Source organism: Gallinula chloropus, assembly GCF_964237585.1.
Source record: "Gallinula chloropus genome assembly, chromosome: 2".
NCBI lineage: Eukaryota > Metazoa > Chordata > Aves > Gruiformes > Rallidae > Gallinula > Gallinula chloropus.
The window spans coordinates 71597245-71614861 of record NC_140086.1 but is presented as its reverse complement, the minus strand read 5'-3'; the positions used below and the strand labels follow the sequence as shown (position 1 = coordinate 71614861).

Genomic DNA, 17617 nt, shown 5'->3' with positions numbered 1-17617 from the left:
GCATGGATGAGGGCCTTCTGTGAGCTAAGCAAAAGAGGTGAGCTTAAACTCCCGGTGCCCAATTTTAATGAAGTGTGTCAGAGGCAACTGCGAGAATAGTCCATCAGAGCAGTCCTTGGTGCTTGTATTTAGTAAGGAAAATGAGCGAGTCCTTCTATAAAATGCTGCTCAGTAAGGGAACAGGGATCAAAATAAAATTATATCAGAGACTATCATTAATTTAGCAGATTAAAATTGGAGTAATGCTGTGAGGAAATGAAGGCGGGTTTCTTTGTGCTTTACAAGATGGCTTTGTGATGCTGCATAGTATTGCCTGCATTGGTAGGTAGAGCTTTTAGTAAAACTAAATCTCCAGGTATGCTCATCCCTTCATACCCACATCTGTCAGGTGCTTTGAAGTCCCTGTATCTAGAGCAGCTAGGTAGCTCAGATGTGTAAGAAGGGATAAGAGATCAGAGCCAGGTGTTAAGAGGGCAAATGGTGACACATATAAACAAAAAGCAAAATTAGATTTTCAGAAGCAATCAGGGTATTTTTGGTCTGATAGTTACCACAGTACATCAGCATTTGCAGTTTCTGATTTGTTCAGCTAATGCTTCATAGAAGTGTGGCAGGATGTTTCAAATGATGCTAGCTCGTGTGACCTGAAAGAGCACCTCTTTTCACAAGTCTAGGCAGAAGAGAGAATGTACTCAGCAGTGCTCCCACCATCAGCATAATGCTGCCCTAATGAGTTTCAGATTTTATTTACAGAAAAAGAGTTGCAGTTTCACTCCTTACAGCAAACTAAAACGTCTCGTGTGGTTTCTGTGACCTGCGGTGGCATGTTCAGTGTTTCAGTGGAGACCTGAGGAGAAGTTGGAGCTGTCTGACCAAGGCAGCCGCTGTCAGTTCCTGATTTTCAGGGATGGCTATCAGGTGCTGTAGGAGTAGTTCCTTCTTAGAATTGCATAATTTTTGGAACAATTCATGTGCTTGGTATTTTGTTAGAGTTTCTGCAGGTAATACAGATGACTGACGTGTCTTGTTAATAGCTGCCTGGAAAGCGGGAGCTGAGTCGTCTGCTGAGACCTGTCAGATACCTGATGAAATACCCATTAATGTGTATTTGGCTATGCCACTTATGAACTTGATGGGCCTGGAGCCACAGAAAGCTCTGGACCCAACAACAGATAGATATTTGGTTTCCTAATTTTTGTTCAGGCTCCTGTTTGCCTGGCAAAAATCAGCTGAAAGCTGAGGCACCCCTGCAAACTTCATCATCACTGAGAAGCCCCGTTATCTCTTGAAAGAGAGAACTTCAGCACCTGATTTCCACAGAAGGTCCAGGCCATTTGCAGTCTCTGGTTTAGGTGCTTACTTGCATCCCACATTGAGGCCCATAGTCCCGGGCACATAGGGGTTATATATTTTGCCCTGTGAGCCTTCTATGACTTCTTTCATATAAGTATTTGATATCATATGTCAGAATGGCTGAGTCCAGGTAGTAAGAAGTTTAATCCCTTCACTGAACATTCAAGCAAGTGGCTGGGTCCAACAGTCTGTAAGCAGAACAATTAGGACCGATTATCTCATGTGAACAGGATCTCCAAAAATTGCTTCTTTTCTCTATGAAAAGATTTATGCACTGTTTTTCCTCAGAATGTTACTCTTTGGCCCAAACTGTTGTGTGAGAATGCATAGGGGTGAAATATGTCTATCACACATATTACTTATTAAAGAATATGAGCATAGGGCTTGTTGATAACCAGTTCTTCCTGAATCTACCTGAAGATTGCTGTACTCAAAGAGCATTATGAACAAATGATTGGGTTCAGTGGTACTTGTGATTTAATCACAAGTACCACTTATCAAGTGCCAGTAACCTTTTGCCCTGCTGTGTTTTAATGCTACTTTTACTGCCAGTGAAGTTTAAAAATAATAAAAATAATAACAAGTTGGCTGATGGTGCATTCATCAATTTCCAACACTGAACAAATGGCTCACATTAGTCATAGAATCAAAATCAAGAATAGGAGCATGTTACCGCTTGCTCAGGAGCACACCAAGGATGATTAGCAGAAGGGTAAGATTTATTTGCCCAAGCAAATTCCGAGTGCCTGTGAGTAAGTCATTCCTATGGGGCAGTTGCACCCTGGATGGTGTGAGACCTGCTAGAAGCTCTGGTCCCATCAAGGCAGGGCTTTCAGGGATAATCCTCATCAGCTGGCACCACAAGTACAGGCTCTGTCACTTGGCATTCTCTGTTTCACATAGTATGGCACACAGCGCAGCAGTTTTGCAGTACTTGGACTCAAATGCTTTTTGTCAGCTCCATCTGACTTGTGATGTTTACATAAAACTCAAGGAGGAGGAGAGTCCCTTTGGAAATAAAACTTACTGTTTCATTGCTCTCTCTAAAATGCCCGAAAGCAGAGCAGAATCTCTGGAGTGAAGGCCCTGCATCACCACAAAATACTTGTGGGATTCCTGGGTAGGTGCCAAAAGTCCTAGTTATTTGTAGGAGGCAATTGAGAATACTGCTGAAGTGTTAGGCTTCAAAAATGCACCAGAAGCATTTTTACATCCATCACATGGCTACTGCTAAACTCTCCATGTATGGATGTTCATATGATCCTATTTGCAAGCTGCCCTGGCTCAGCCAAGTGGGTGTTGGCTTCTTGTTGTTGAAGAGAGGAGTAGGCACTAGGAAGTCTTCAAAGGACACTTTGCAAAACACATCTTCTCATATGTTTCAGAGTCAGTCTCTCTTTTTAATGAACGTTTTTAGATGAGTGTTGATTGAGCACTGAACAATGCCCTGATGCGGGGGCATCAAATCTAGATTGATGTTAGGTATGACCTTAGTTACAGATTCCAGCATGGATGGATAGATGGACAGACAGTACATCTCAAAATGAATACACAAATACTGTCAATCAGAGCAGGTGTACATCAGAAATTTTACAAACAGGGGAAGGAAAATTACCAGTGTGCATTGTGGGATTTTCCTCCTTTTGTTTTTTTTTCCTTTGGATATTAATTTACTAAGGTAGAAGCTTGCAGTGTCCAAGCAAGGAGGCTTTTTTCTTGTTCTTTGGTTGTTTTTTTTTTTTTTTAACAGAAAGACATTAACAGAAAGAAATGCTTCTTTATTTCTGTTTATGGAATTGACCATAAGAAGATGAACAGCAAAACACATGTTGTGGCTGAAATTAAGTAAATCCCACTTCAACAATTTGAACATTGCTTGCTTAACCCTTGTTCTTCTGGCCTAAGAGACCAGAAAATGTCCCTTGCTCTCCACACTTAGCAACAGCACCGTACAAGGAGCCAGATATATTATTGGTACTGGAAGGGGGCAGTTGTGCTACTTCGACAAATTGGCTACATCCCACGTTGGAACAAGCCTGTAGTTTGGATTGGCAGGTCTGATAGCTCTTTGGCTGTATTTTTTATTATTTGCTCCCCAACTCCAAAACAGCCTCTGTCGTTATAGAATGATAAATAAATGCCTTTATGGGTTTTTGTTTTGTTTTGAAATGCATTTATTGTGTTTAAAACTGTTTAAGAGGTAATACGTTAGAGAGCAATACTTTGAGAAGGAAAGCTGAAAATACAGAGATCCTTTTTCATCAATACTTTAGACTTTTCAGATCAAAATAGAAAAAGACCATATGGTATGCAATGCACAATTCAATTTCACATTCAATGCGTGTTCCTTGGGAAGTTGTCCTCAGTTTGGGTGAAATTTTGGGGAATGACATAATCTGCAGTAGTCATATTTTCATTTAAAAAAAAACCCCAAAACAGACTGAACAGAAACCAGGAAGTTATGAGAACAGCCAGGGACAGGAGTCCTAAAGTTATTTCTGTATACCTACAAGCATGCTTGGATATTCATAAATATTGAGGCTAAAAGGGACCTTCATATCTAGTCTGACTTACTGTAAATCACAGGCCACAAAATTACACTCCTACCCTCACTTCTGTGTGTAATTTGCAGAAAGATGGCCAGTTTTGACTTAAACATAGGAAAGCTAAGAGGACCAGTCCTAATCAGACTCCTTGTGTCTCCTCAAGGCTCATCCCTTGATTAACCATATCAAATGAGTACAAATTAAAAAAAGGGCATTTTAATACAGGCATGTTTTCCACCAGACTGCAGATGTCTGAGATCTCAGGCCTTGTTTTGTTTTCTAGTGCAGTGGGTTAGTTCTTGTTTACTACGCTGCTGTCCTAATTTGCCAGCCAGTGACTCCAGGACTTGTAGCGTTGCTGCTGTGAAGTCGCCCAACGTCCAGCCCTTGCACCCCTCTCTGCCCTGCACTGATGCCCGCCTTTTGTCTTCCTTTACAGAAAATCCTGACCATGATCCCGAGCGAGGAGGAGAAGCAAAAGATCCAGGAGGCACAGCTGGCAAACCCCGATGTCCCCCTGGGGAGCGCTGAGCAGTTCCTCCTCACCCTCTCCTCCATCAGCGAACTCTCCGCCAGGCTCCAGCTCTGGGCTTTCAAGATGGACTACGAGATAGTGGAAAAGGTGAGAGGAAAGCAGGCTGGCACCAGTGGAAACTCTTCCCAGGCTTTACCTGAGCTTTCCCTGACCTTATTATTATATGAGCATATATTTTGGAAAAAAAATCAGTAGATGGGTCACTTTTGTTTGGGTGGCTAACGAGGAAACAGATAAAATGATCCTTCAGAATTTATTCCTTCTGCAAAAGAACATTAGAGACTATGTCTTCCTTCCTTTAACTAGTCAGTAAGAGTAATGAAGGAAAGAGGGCTAAATCCTTGCTGCATCTCCAGATGTTTTTATTCAGGAAATTCTTACTTCAGAGCAGTAAGAATTTTTCTTTGGATAAAGATTGAATGAGGCATACAGTGTTGAGATGTACGTCATAAATGAGAGTATTGAGCTTGCATCCATTTAAGGTAAGGAAAGCACCATCTTTTTTTTTTAATTTTATTTTTCTTTCTGTTTATAACTCTCTCTCAAAGTTCTAAACAAAATGTAAGACATCCTTTAGGGTTTTTCAGTTCGGTCAGACAGTTGCCACCTCTTTGGACGGCTTTATTCAGAGAACACTGTATTGGGTTGTCTGTCATGAATGATGAATCACAGGCAAAAAATTCAAAATGACACGGTGTCATTTTGGTGTGTCGGTGAAACAGAATGAAAGTGTGGAGGTATTTTCAGCCACTTGCTGACCCTCTCAAGCTCTTTCAGGAATCTCAGAGCAGGAACCTTCATCAGGCTGCACTTCTGGTGCAGATCCCATGCATTGCTCTTCAAACAGCTCTGTCCTGTATATATTAATTTTGCTTGTTTATCTGTGTCCATATGTGTATATTAAAAAAATTCAGTATAACTTTATGTGATACAGATTCTGAGAAATGGGACATGCTTCTGAAACTTAGGTGCCAAATCACCTACCTCCATAGTTTTTGTCTTTTCTTTTTGACCAGCATTGCTTGATTCTTTTAAAATCTATTTTAAAATTAGGAACAGCTCAGAATGCACTCTTATTATTTATTGACTCATACATACATTTTGTGTAAGAAAGGAATGAAACTGACTATTATTTCCATGAGACTGGAAGTTTTAGATGGTCTGTGATATCCACAGTGTGAGATGCCCATGCTGTTGATGTAAGGCTGGAGTTTCTTTCATGAAACTTTTCTGCTAATCAGGTGAGAGCAGAGTTTTACCTAAGTAGGTCTTGACTCCACCTCTGACAGCCTGAAAGAGAAACATCATGAAATTGCTCAAGAAAAAAGTTGAGAAAGATACTGTAGAAGACTTCCCAGGTATAATAACAGAAGTCATCTTTCTTGGATTGAATATAATTAATTAAAGCAAGTCAGGGTACATTTGTAGGGAGGGGCCTCAGACTGTGAGAGGCAGAACTGATTGAAGGGATGCTCATTCTTTGCTCTTTAGAGAAAATATAAAAAGAAAAGCCTTTCCAAATCATCCATTTGATAATGCATATAATGTTCTGAAATGTTAACATGTCTCTAAGGCAATGTATGCCTAATGAAGATCAACAGCGGTGCAACAATTTTCCTCACCTTTCCTTTGGTATCATATTTTAAAGGTGTAGACAAAAGAGGTAGAGTTTCAACTTTAAATCTCCATTTTCAGACTTTTGATTGCTCCCAAAAATTACACTGTGTTACCGCTAGTTCTTTGTACTGAACTATTTATGATGCAGATGCTGTTAAAGTTCATTATCTCAAAGGGAGTTTAGAGCCTAAGAAAGAGGAATAGAATCTTTTGTATTTCTAGATAAGACAATTTTTTTCTTAAGATCACTGTGGGAAAATATCCCATGTTGCTGCCAACATTAATGGATCAGAAATTAATATAAGCAAGCAGGTATAGAAATGGGAAAACTAGAACTGGTAAAGAATAAAAGCTTGCTTCAGTGTCTCCTCTGAGCAGAAAGATTACTCCTGACTCCAGTCTCCCTGGAGACAGTGTGCTGGAGAAGTAAGTGTTCAAAAATTTTGTACTTCTGAGTGATGCTTAAACTGCCTGAAAATTTTCCAATAGTCCATTAAAGCTTTCTAAATGTTACAGTGTGGTCCTGATACTTTCTATTGTTTTAAAAAGGTAGGATACTTTATGCAGGTCAGTGTTGATTAAATTTACAAACAGGACAAATTACATGTTGGTCATCTCAAAGTTCCCATCCCAACCAAGTTTTTACTCCTCCCAGAAGACCATACATATGAACTTGTGTAAGTGCAGTAAGGTAAACAAGTTGCCAGGATAGCAGCTTAGTAACAATGCTTGCACCCTATCAGTTGTACGGGACAAGCGTGCTATGTCTTCCCCGTTGGAATCCCCATTGGAGTCATTGCACACGTCTGGTTGAGTTCATTTGTGCTTGTGTGTCAAACATTTATCAGGCACTATCAGATGTCTTGCAGTCAGAAATTCTGGACAAGTTCCTCAAATTTCATGCAACCATAGTTTTAGGTGAAAAATAGAAGCATGGCAAACAAGGATACATGGTATCTAAGGATGTGAGGTAGCTCTGCCTTCTTTGGGTAGAAGGTGATATTTATAGGGGGCAAGTATGGGTATTTTATCTGATTATATAGTATCTAGTACACTGCTTTTTATTAGGTTTTTAATGCTACAATAAAATAAAACAATAAAGAGTAATTATAAATGTCTGCTATATGCAAGAAAGTCTAAGCTTGGATAACTTACATGTAAATAGTGAAATGAAGGGCTACAGTATGGCCTGCTTTGGAAGCCTTTTATGCTACCTTTTTATTTGCCTTCAGAATGTTTTAAATTAATATTTAGGAATTATTTTTAACAGGTTGCAAGTCAAAACAAGTACAATAGTTCAAATGCCTGTGTTTACAGCAGGTGCAGATTAATGTGATCCATCCCCATAATGCAACAAAACAAACTAAATCAACCCTGATTTTAAAGCAATTGAAACAATTCTGTAAAGCAGTTCATTGATTTTTAGTTTAACTTGATAAAGTTGTGGATTATTTATCACCTCTCATCTGATATACATTATTTTGTTCAGTATGCCATCTCTTAATTTGTCTTGAATTTGCCATATTTTTTTTTCTTTTCAAGATATTGGTTGTTCTGTAGTGACTAGAAACGCATGTTAACTTCATCTTTGTGCTCTTATTTATGTTCAAATATCACTACAATTGTTGAATGACCCATTGTATTTCTCCAAGAAAGCAAAGGTCTCAGCTAATTTGCCTCTTAGTCTAAAATAACAGCGTAATTGTGGCTTCTTGGCTCATAAAGACTAATAATTTGGGAAAATAATGCAGCTCACAGATGCTTAAAATGACATGTAGAGATAGATGCAATGTGGACAATTACTGTGTATACAAAACAAATAACCCTGGGCCTCACACAAGGACAAAAATAAGCTCTGTCAACTCAATTGCCCTCGCTCTCTTCCTTTGAACTCTCTGATGTAGTTCACTTCCCAAGGTAATGGAACAGAATTTATGTTTCCAAGCCTTACACATTTATATACCCATGCTCAGATAACACGTGTGGATGAAAGGTGCATTAAGTTAAAAGATTAAAACAAGACCGCTTACAAAGCTTGATGCTTGCAGTGGGGTTTTTGTCAGGTTTAAAGCCACACAATCACAATATGGTATCTAAAACTCAGAGGTGGCCATCATTTGAAGAAGGCTTTAGGGTCAGACTACAGAGGACAAGTCAGCCAGGGTTCTAGCTTTTGTTTGTTTGTTTTTTAAAGATTAGAAAAAATAGTTCCAAGAAGCATATTTATCAGTTGGGGCAGGGGGATATTTGTGCATCTCAATCAAATGCAGCAGCTCCTTCTCTGATTCTCTCTCTCCTGTTTGGAATCACAGAAATTCCCCAAGACAAGTAAGGTAATTGCATGCATAAAGAAGCAACGTTAGGAAAGTATTTTATGTATTTTCTTGGTGTCTTTGCATGTGATTTATTAGCTGGAGCATGGAAGAAAGCCAGCACACATGGCCAGTATGCACTCTGCAAGACTCCAGTTCAGGAACTTTTTGCAGTAATTAATCTAAACCATAGAATTAAAAACTTAAAGCAGCCTTCACTTTTGTGTTTCTGTTCTCATGGCAGGAAGTTGCAGAACCGCTTCTAGACCTGAAGGAAGGAATGGACCAGCTGGAACACAATAAAACTTTGGGATTTATCCTTTCTACTCTACTAGCCATTGGGAACTTTCTGAACGGAACCAACGTAAGCCTGATGTCCCAGCAATTCCCCTGAAGTTTTTTCCTTCAAAAACAAAAGTCAAAACCATTATGTCAGTTGCAACCCAATAGTTATTTTGTACCAGAAAAATAATCTAGGAAACAGAACCTACTTTTTCTTCTTATTGTGTGTCAGGGTGCTCTTTCCTCTTGCAGCAAAGCCTGAAGGAAATGTGGAGCTAGACTCCCTTCCGATGTAACTCCCTTGAGTTTACTGTTGATACTCCCTATTCAAACTGTGAGAACTGTCATGAGGTATTTCACCACAGATGGAGTGATTTGAGGCCTCTCTTCAGCAAGTCAAAATTAAATACAAGCAATAAGTTTCTTCTCCTTTAGGATTCTTCTTCTTCTTTACCCTCTACCCTTACTTGGTAATGATTTTGGTCTACTAATCTGCATAGGAAGGAGTAAGCAATTTTATTTAAAACTTTTTCTCCTCCCCCCCTCCTTTATAGGCCAAAGCTTTTGAGTTGAGCTACCTCGAGAAGGTTCCAGAAGTCAAGGACACAGTGCACAAGCAGTCCCTCCTGCACCATGTCTGCACTATGGTGGTAGAAAAGTTCCCAGACAGCACTGATCTTTATTCGGAGATCGGGGCCATCACTAGGTCAGCCAAGGTATGTCTAGTGGGTAAATATATATGTGTTTTTAAAAAACTCTCTTTAAAATGACATGGGTAAGATTTTATTTTATTCTTCAATTTTGTTCTTCCCTGGTCATAGCACTTTTTATTAATGTGAATTCTTTCTGTCGTTCCCAGTGAGTTTCAAAGATGCCAGTAAACTAACAACCATTGAAACAATCATTTGAATGTTATATACATTATTAATTTACATCCCTCTTAGGAACTATTTTCAGGTTAAAACTTCATTTCACCAGCAAATTCAAATATATTTGTTCTGGAGTTTGGGGAAATCTCATTTTTAAGGCCGATGCCTGAATGTATTTTAAGGACAATCAAAGGAATGAACTGTTTTGGTAATAAAATTGTTTCAAGAGTGAAAGTATCCTTGAAATATTTTGCTTACCTCCTTTTCTATCCTCCTCCTGATATGAATTTTGGTGACTAGGAGTTAGGAAAGTTACATAGAAATAAATTTGTGGAAGCACCTCTTTTTAAACAGTGGGATTCCCTTGGCTAATGCATGGGTTTGATCAACAACTGGATTTGATATACAGATTATTTATTACTGCTACTAGCATGCATGATAGAAACCCTGCAGCCACCGTCTTGGAGCTCCCAGAATGTGAGATTTCATGGATGATCCCTAAAAATAGTATGTTACTTAAATTAATGGAGTAAACATGGCAGAATATCATCAGGAAAATTCTGGTTTAGAGTCCTGTCTTGTGCGAAAATGGAAATAATTACAGCGCATAATACTAGTATCCATCTAGTCGAGTGTCTAGATCCAGACAGTGGACAATACCAGCTGCCTGAGATGAGAGCACAAGATGCTTTGAAGAAGGAGGAAGATACCACCTAGAAAAATGTTATTTTGTGACCCATAATACTCATGATATGCATCAAGTGGAGGAATTATTTCTTTTCCAAAAGCCGCCTTGTTTGGATATTGTGAGGTCGGGTGCAGATGGAACATAGCTGGACCCTCTATCATACAGTTTTTAAAAACTGCAAAAATGAAATCTTATTTTGGCTCCTAGTGCAATTCTTTTGACAATGAATTTATTATCTAATGTTGTCTGCTGTTGAATTGGCCAGTTTCAGGCCACTTTACTGTCTGTATATATCCAGCAGTTGATACTCTTTTTATCTCTCTATTTCTGAGCATAGCTTAGGTAGGGAGGACCTCTGAAGGTCATCTGGCCCATCACCCTTGTCATTGCAATACTAAATTAAACCAGGCTGCTCAATTCCTTGTCTAAGTCACAAATAAACCCTCTAAATCTTTTTGCTTTTTGAGACCATTTCCACACTTCTCTGACTTACCTCTTAGGATGGGTTAAACAATAGCAGACAGAGTTCCAGTCTCTCCTTATAAGTCTTATATGCCTACTAGGTTTGTCTGCTCTGCTCGTGCTCTCTTTTATCAGATGTCCTCAGGTTTCCTTTGTGGTTTTTGACTGCTGCTGTCCTTTTGACACCAGTTGTCCTTGGCAGGTCACAAAGGACATCCAGGCAGGCTCCTGAGCTGATCGGGCAAATCGGAACTCAGCCCCATGCACAGAGAGGTCCGGTACTGCCTCAGTGTGCACTGCACTGCAATCTACAGTAATGACCATGATCTGCTGGAAGCAGATTTACTGCTTATCTCTTAAATCCCTAATAATCTTAAATCAGGACTCATCTGAATGAGTTTGTCCATCAGTAGATTTTACCCTCTTGGTACGCTTCCTTGTTTCCAGATAATTTTGAAATACAGAGTACAAACCATGAGACACCTGCTGAATCAGTATGTACCTTCTTTCCTTTTGCCCTCTTAACCTCACACTTCGTAGGTGGCCCATGAGGCTATTGTGAAGAATTTGAAGTCTCATTTTCCTTACTTGCTCCTATCTGTTTACTGTTTTGTAAACATATTCAGAATCTAGTGATTATTTTGATGCATTTCATTTCCTGTTACTCATCCTTTCAGCCAGGTGTCCAGATACAGTTACGAAGTTTGGAGCTCTACAGTTTCCTGAATCAAACTTGCTTCTTTTGCAAAGACAAGTGACACTTCTTTTGCAGATTCTTTAAGTTACTAAGTGCACTGAAAGCATGCTTGTTTTAGCCAGTGGCTCTATTTCTTTATTTTAATTGCCGTCAGAATTCTTGTCTTCTGATTGTTTGCTGCATTGTCAGCTCTCATCGTCCTTGCTAGTATGCAAACCTTGCTGTTAGGTCAGGTATATTACAAAATACAGAAAAATAAAAGCAGGTCTCAGAATAGGTTTCCTCCCAATGTACTTGGTGGTGAAGCTGGATGAAAAGAACTTCAGTCTTCCTCATTTTTTTTTCATCCCCAGTCCTCCTCTGTTTTGTGGTTTTGGTTTTGGATTTGGGATTTTTTTTTTTTGGTACCATAAAGGAATGTGTGGGTTTTGTTTTATATCCTTAGATATTTGCTCTTTGGATTCCATCTCTGTTCTCCTAATTCAGCCTATGTTTAGGCTCTGTTTTATTGCCCTCACTAAGGCTGGTTTCTCATGTTTGGAAGGTTTTAATATTTTTTAATAGTTTTTTTATTTCTTTGAGTGTTTCTTCATCTCTTAACATTTAGGTATATTGGTTTATCATTTCACACTTCTTCTCTTTTTTAGCAAGCTATTTCACATCTTTTTAGATTGGGATCAAGTTTATTTCTAAAATGAAAATGAACATCAAAGAAAAGAGCCCATGTTTTCCAAACTCCACACAGCCATGTTACAATTTACTCTCAGATGAATCTTCTATTTTGCACTTTTAGAAAGTGGAAGATAGCTTAACCCAGTGCTGTTACTTTTTAAAATTCTCTCGGTTTCAGAGCATATAAAATTGAGCGCCGTCGCTCAGTCTGTGGTTTGCTGATCTAGTGGCCCTGCCCAAAGCGGACAGAATTCTGAAAAGGCCAGGCAAAATCACATTAAGAGAAATTATAGTCTTAACCTTCCCTGTGACGCCCAAGGTCTCCCTCCTTGGGATGTTACTGTGTGTGTTATACCACTGATGGATTATTGTAACAAGCTCTATTCCCACTTGATCTTAGCTGCCACAAATCAGAGAGTTAGGACATGGAAGCCATCCAAGCTGCCCTCTTCAAGGGAGTGTTCACAGACAAGGCAAAATCTTGGTTTAGGAAAGCTGACAGAAAAGGAGAACTAATATTTCACTATGGATTAGAATGTATTTTGAGCTCCGTTTTGTCTACAAACATCTTTCAGAAGCCACAAAGGCTAAACAGTTTCCATCCCGTAGACAGAGATGCCCCTTCCCCTGAAATGAACATCACAGGAGAATTTCCTGAGCCTTAGTTCATGAAAACAACAAACAAATAAAAGAAACATAAAGAAAACAGGCTGGCTTACCAGAAAGGCCAGAAAAAAAAATGGTATAGTTATTGCAAAACTTGTGGCTTTTTATTGAAGGAATGAAGTCATAAATGGAAAGAAAAAAAAACCCCAAAACAGACACAATTAAAAAATTATCAAAAGATAGAATTCTAGGTAAATAAAAACATTCATAGGTGTATAAAGTAATATAAAAGATCATGGAGGCCCATTGATTGTTTAGTATCCCATGATTAAAAGCACTTGGGTTTTTTTGCCATTTTAAAAAACCTTTTTTAACGTATTTTAACTTGCTTTTTCACTGGAGTTGTACCTGAACTCATATACCTAACAGTGAAGAAACCCATTAAACTCAGTATTGTTTCCTTACCAGTACAGCAAGGATGGGTTACATCAACACTAGTATCTTCTCTATTAGTGAATAAAAAAAAAAGTATTCTTATTAAAAATGTTCATCTTCTTTTTCATCCTCATAAATATTTTTCCTCATGCATCTGAGAGCTGGCCAGCTCCATAGAGTAAACTAAGAATTGTCCTTTTCTCCCCCTGATGTTAATTTATTTTAAAAATGCCAAACTTGTGGCTGGTTTTTAACCCCTGCAGCAAGGCACTTGGGAGTAGACGTGGAGATCAGGCACTGGAGAAGCAGGCAGTAGGAAATGTTAACAGTGCAGAGGAGGGAGGAAGGATTGCTGGTAGGAAAGATTTTAGGACAAGACTAAGAGGTATTCAGGGCAGAAGGAACTTTGCCCTCCAAGAGACTTAGCAGGGATGTGCAGGGACAAAAGAGGTGACTGAAAGAGAAGTGTTGTTCTGGCATGCTGTAGCTTCTGCTCAATATTCTGAAAAGCAGAGAAAGGAGAAAAGAAAAAAGGAAAAAAAAAAGTGGGGAAGATCAAGCTACCTCCTGCACTGCTTCAGTGGGGTTTCTCTTGTCTTGCTTGACAGGAAGTATTTGTGTGCAGTTATAGTTCAAGTATGCTACAATATTTCAAACAAAAATAAATGCCAAAAGTCAAGTTATTTTCCATGGAAAAAAAATGGTTGGGGGATGCAAGGTTTCTTATGGTTGTATCATGCCCCATGGTGTGCTGCAGCTGCCCCAGTTCCTGGCACAGCCTATTGGGAGCCAAGGTGAAGACAGAGCAGGATAAGGCAGTGACTGGTCGCTACAGGGCAGGCTGGGGCAAGGGGAAGATGAGACTTCAAGGCTTTGTCTGAAGGAGAGAAAAAGAAGTTTAGCACATGTGCCTGACAGCATTGAGATATTTCAGTAATTTCCAGGTGAAGTGACTGCCAGTAGTGTCAGGGGTGCTGTAACGCCAGAGGAAGTGACCCGCATGACCACCTTCTGGTCTTGCTGCTTTTCAGCCCACGTTGTGGGAGCTCACATCCAGTGCCTGCAAACACATCCTCTGTCAGGAATAAATTGGGAAAAAAAATTAATGTAAAAGAGTATACAATTGGATAGATTAATTTGGTCATACCTCAGTAAGCACCCCTGTCTGTTAACTTTTAATTAGTGGATTGATTCAGGTGTTGTCATTTGCAGAATTATTTTGGCAGGGTGCCACCTCTTCCCATAGAATTAGACATGTCTGGGCAGAACCTCCTTTATATTTTGCTTGCTTATGAGAGCTGGCATCTCCCTCACTTAAAACGTGTGACCAGTAGTGTGCAGGTTGGACTAGCACTTGTCTTGTGACATTCGGTGAAGCAAGCCAGTGTGGAAACACTGGGGGAGACAGAGTTTTGAACGCACGCCACGGAAGGTCGCTGCACTCAGATGACAGTGTGTTTGCAAGGAGCAATGCTCAGAATTTCCTTTGGCGCTCAACCAGCTCAGGAAAAGAGGAAGATTTCGTGTTCCCTGCCAGAACGCATCCCTGTAATAATGTGAGAATGAACAGTCTGACCCTAAATTATAAACAGAGAGGACTAGGCTGTGGACTGCTGCAGAAACAGAATGCTGAAGGAGAAAGATTTTGCCTGTGATTACCTGTATCTTGCTGTGACATGAGATAAAGTAGTTGTTTTATTGTGAATTTAAGGCAGTGAAAGTTGATCAGTCTTCTGTCTCATGCACCTAGTGGTTAGGAAGAAATGCAGAGATCCAGGTCTTTGAACATAACTGAATTTGGTATGTTCACCACTAAAAGAAACAAGCTGTAGCAATAAACAATAACTATAGTATCAAACAATAGGAAACCTATACAGAGATACTGAGGCTACACAACAAGTTATTCACTGGTGTTCAGAGCAAAGCTGTGGATAATTTACAGTGGTCTTGAAAAGAAGTGCGTTTAAAGCACAAACCTCAGCTTCACCAGTTTCCTGTCATTTATTAGTTTTGCGTTTGGTTTTTTTTACTTTAATCCAGTTGTGACATTTTTGACCCTGTTCAAGGGCCGGATGTAAATACAGGAGGCAGGAAACGTGAGTGTAATCAGGTGCAGCATCTCTGATCTTAGGGCAGTTCTGTACTATCAGCAGTGGGGTAGCTTAGCCCGAAAGCTAGAGGAGATTTAGCTTGAAGAGGAAACGTGTGTGCAAAGCACATTACAGCTGAGGGAATGCTGAAGAAAAATGACCTGTTATCTCATGGCAACTACAGTTCTTTCCTCTGCATGGCAATATGTATCTGGAGTTGTATATCCTGCCCTAAGAAATATATAGCAGAAAGCACTTTAGGTTTTAGCCATTGCATTTAATTCCCAGTGTCTCCTCAAAGCAGCTCTTCCTCTCTCTCCCAACAAATGATGAGTGCAATTCCTGTGTTGCATGAGATAACTGTGGCCAAACAGTGAAATAACATCCCAACCCAAAGACCAGAAAGCCTCCAGCCATATGTGTCCTGCCTAAATGAATGGGGCATGATCTAGTATTTAATGAATTAGAAGGTGATACACTGGATGTATTGCATGGAATTGAACTTGAAAAAATAGTCCTTTTAAGGGACCAACATTCATGGAACTTGAATGGGCAGGGAAGTAAATGCTGAGCCATTGGATGGTGGTAGTGTTTTAGTCAGGTGAAAACCAATGAGAACAGAAGTCATTTGGGCAGTAGGTGCATCATGCAATATTGAATCCTCAGGCCAGTGAAGTGAGACACCTGATAGAATTCTTTTATTTGGTGTTGTGTATGACAGAGTCATCTGTTACTATGGTAGCAAGCAACAAATCACGATATAAAGGGATTAAAATGAATGCTGGCATTGCCAGCATATGGTTGGAAGGTTTCATTCTTGGTCTGAGCGTCACTTGTGCAAAATATGGTGGTGCATTAAATTGAGAAATAGATACTATTTAATTTGAAGTTGTCAATTATGAGCATGAAGGAGGCTGACCTTGCAGGGCTTGTGTCATGTAAACTGGTCTTTAAATCCTGTTTGGGTAGACTGTCTCCAGCTACTTCACTCCGATGCAACAGTGTTTACAAAGCCACTTCTCAGAAGACTGAACAGTGGGCCTAGCATGGGATTTCACGGATAAATAACGATTAATTCTGACTATTTTTCAGCTAGTGTGGTTGTGAATGGAGAGGACCCTGGCAGGAGAAAGAAGGAACATACCAAATATATCCAAGGAGCATTTAAAAAGTTGGGGTTTTTTCTAAACTGGTTTACAAATGCAAATAAGCTTTACACAGTGCCTGAAAGAAAAGTAATTTTGATTTTGCATAACAGCACTAAGACCAGTCATTCTTTTGCCCAAGGAAAAAATAAAGCTTTATTTTTAAAATTGTAGCAGAAGATAACACTAACAGGCACAAACAAGTTGTGTGTCTTTTACTCATAGGTGTAGTGAGTTGAGGAGGAAGAAGAATATATGCTTCTACCTTCCTCCACAACTTGGGGCTAGCCACGCCAGCTACCCAGGGAGAAAGCTGTAGTGACCATTTCAGATTACATCTTTGTACTATATCAGTGGAGCATAGTTATAAAATAACACTACAGCAGTTCTTGTCTGAGCATCTCCCATGCTGAGGTCTCCTGGCAACACAATGTGATGGAAAAAACACCAGAATTCATCCTCAGACCCAGCATGGCTTTCCACCTGCAGGCAAGAATTGGCACATCTTTCCTTTCAAGGAAAAATGAAAAGAAGAAAGTAATCACCTCTTTCTGCCATTTTGCAGCATTAATTTTTTTACAAAAGTATTGTTATTAAAGGCAAAAATTAATAGGTGCAATCCTTCCCTTGGGAATGTTATGTGGACTAGCAGGGATGTGTTATTTTACTTTTATCATGTATCCTTTATGCATATTAGATTGAGTAATAACTCCAGCTGGAGGCCTGCATCTAGTGGTGTCCCTCAGGGGTCGGACCTCCATGAGGGAATAGAATGCACAGTCAGCAAGTGTGCAGATGACACAAAGCTGGGAGAGGTGGTTGACACACCAGAGGGCTGTACTGCCATACAGCAAGACTTAGGCTGGAGAGCTGGGTGGGGAGAAGTTTAATGAGATTTAACAAAGGCAAGCATAGGGTCTTGTACCTTGAGAAGAACATGCCCAGGTACCAGTATAGGTTGGGGACTGGCCTGTTGGAGAACAGCATAGGTGAGAGGGACCTGGGGGTCCTGGTGAACATCAGGATGACCATGGACAAGCAACATGCCCTGTAGCTAAGAAGACCAAGGGCATTCTGGGGTGTATTAGAAGGGGTGTGATTAGTAGGTCAAAGGGAGGTCCTTTTTCCCCTCTACTCTGCACTGGTGAGACCACACCTGGAATATTGTGCCCAGTTCTGGGCAAGGATATTGCTGAACAAGGTGACTGCCTTTAAACATTTGTGCACAAATATCAATCTAGGTTTGGACCACTGTGCTCATCTTTCAAGGCCAGTTACCTCTGTTAAAGTGAGGTTAAATTGTTGATT

At 39.9% G+C, this 17617-nt stretch overlaps 1 protein-coding gene across 3 annotated transcripts in view; it reads left to right on the top strand.

Moving 5' to 3' along the window:
• The window catches only part of FHOD3 (formin homology 2 domain containing 3), a gene marked incomplete at both ends in the record, with an annotated part of 396588 nt that overhangs the window by 348747 nt on the left and 30224 nt on the right, over nt 1-17617 (top strand). For all 3 annotated transcript variants that reach the window (XM_084260348.1, XM_084260347.1, XM_084260346.1), the window contains 3 exons: nt 4339-4521; nt 8608-8727; nt 9200-9361. In XM_084260348.1, the coding sequence (XP_084116474.1) occupies nt 4339-4521; nt 8608-8727; nt 9200-9361 (465 nt within the window). The remainder of the gene's footprint in view (nt 1-4338; nt 4522-8607; nt 8728-9199; nt 9362-17617) is intronic.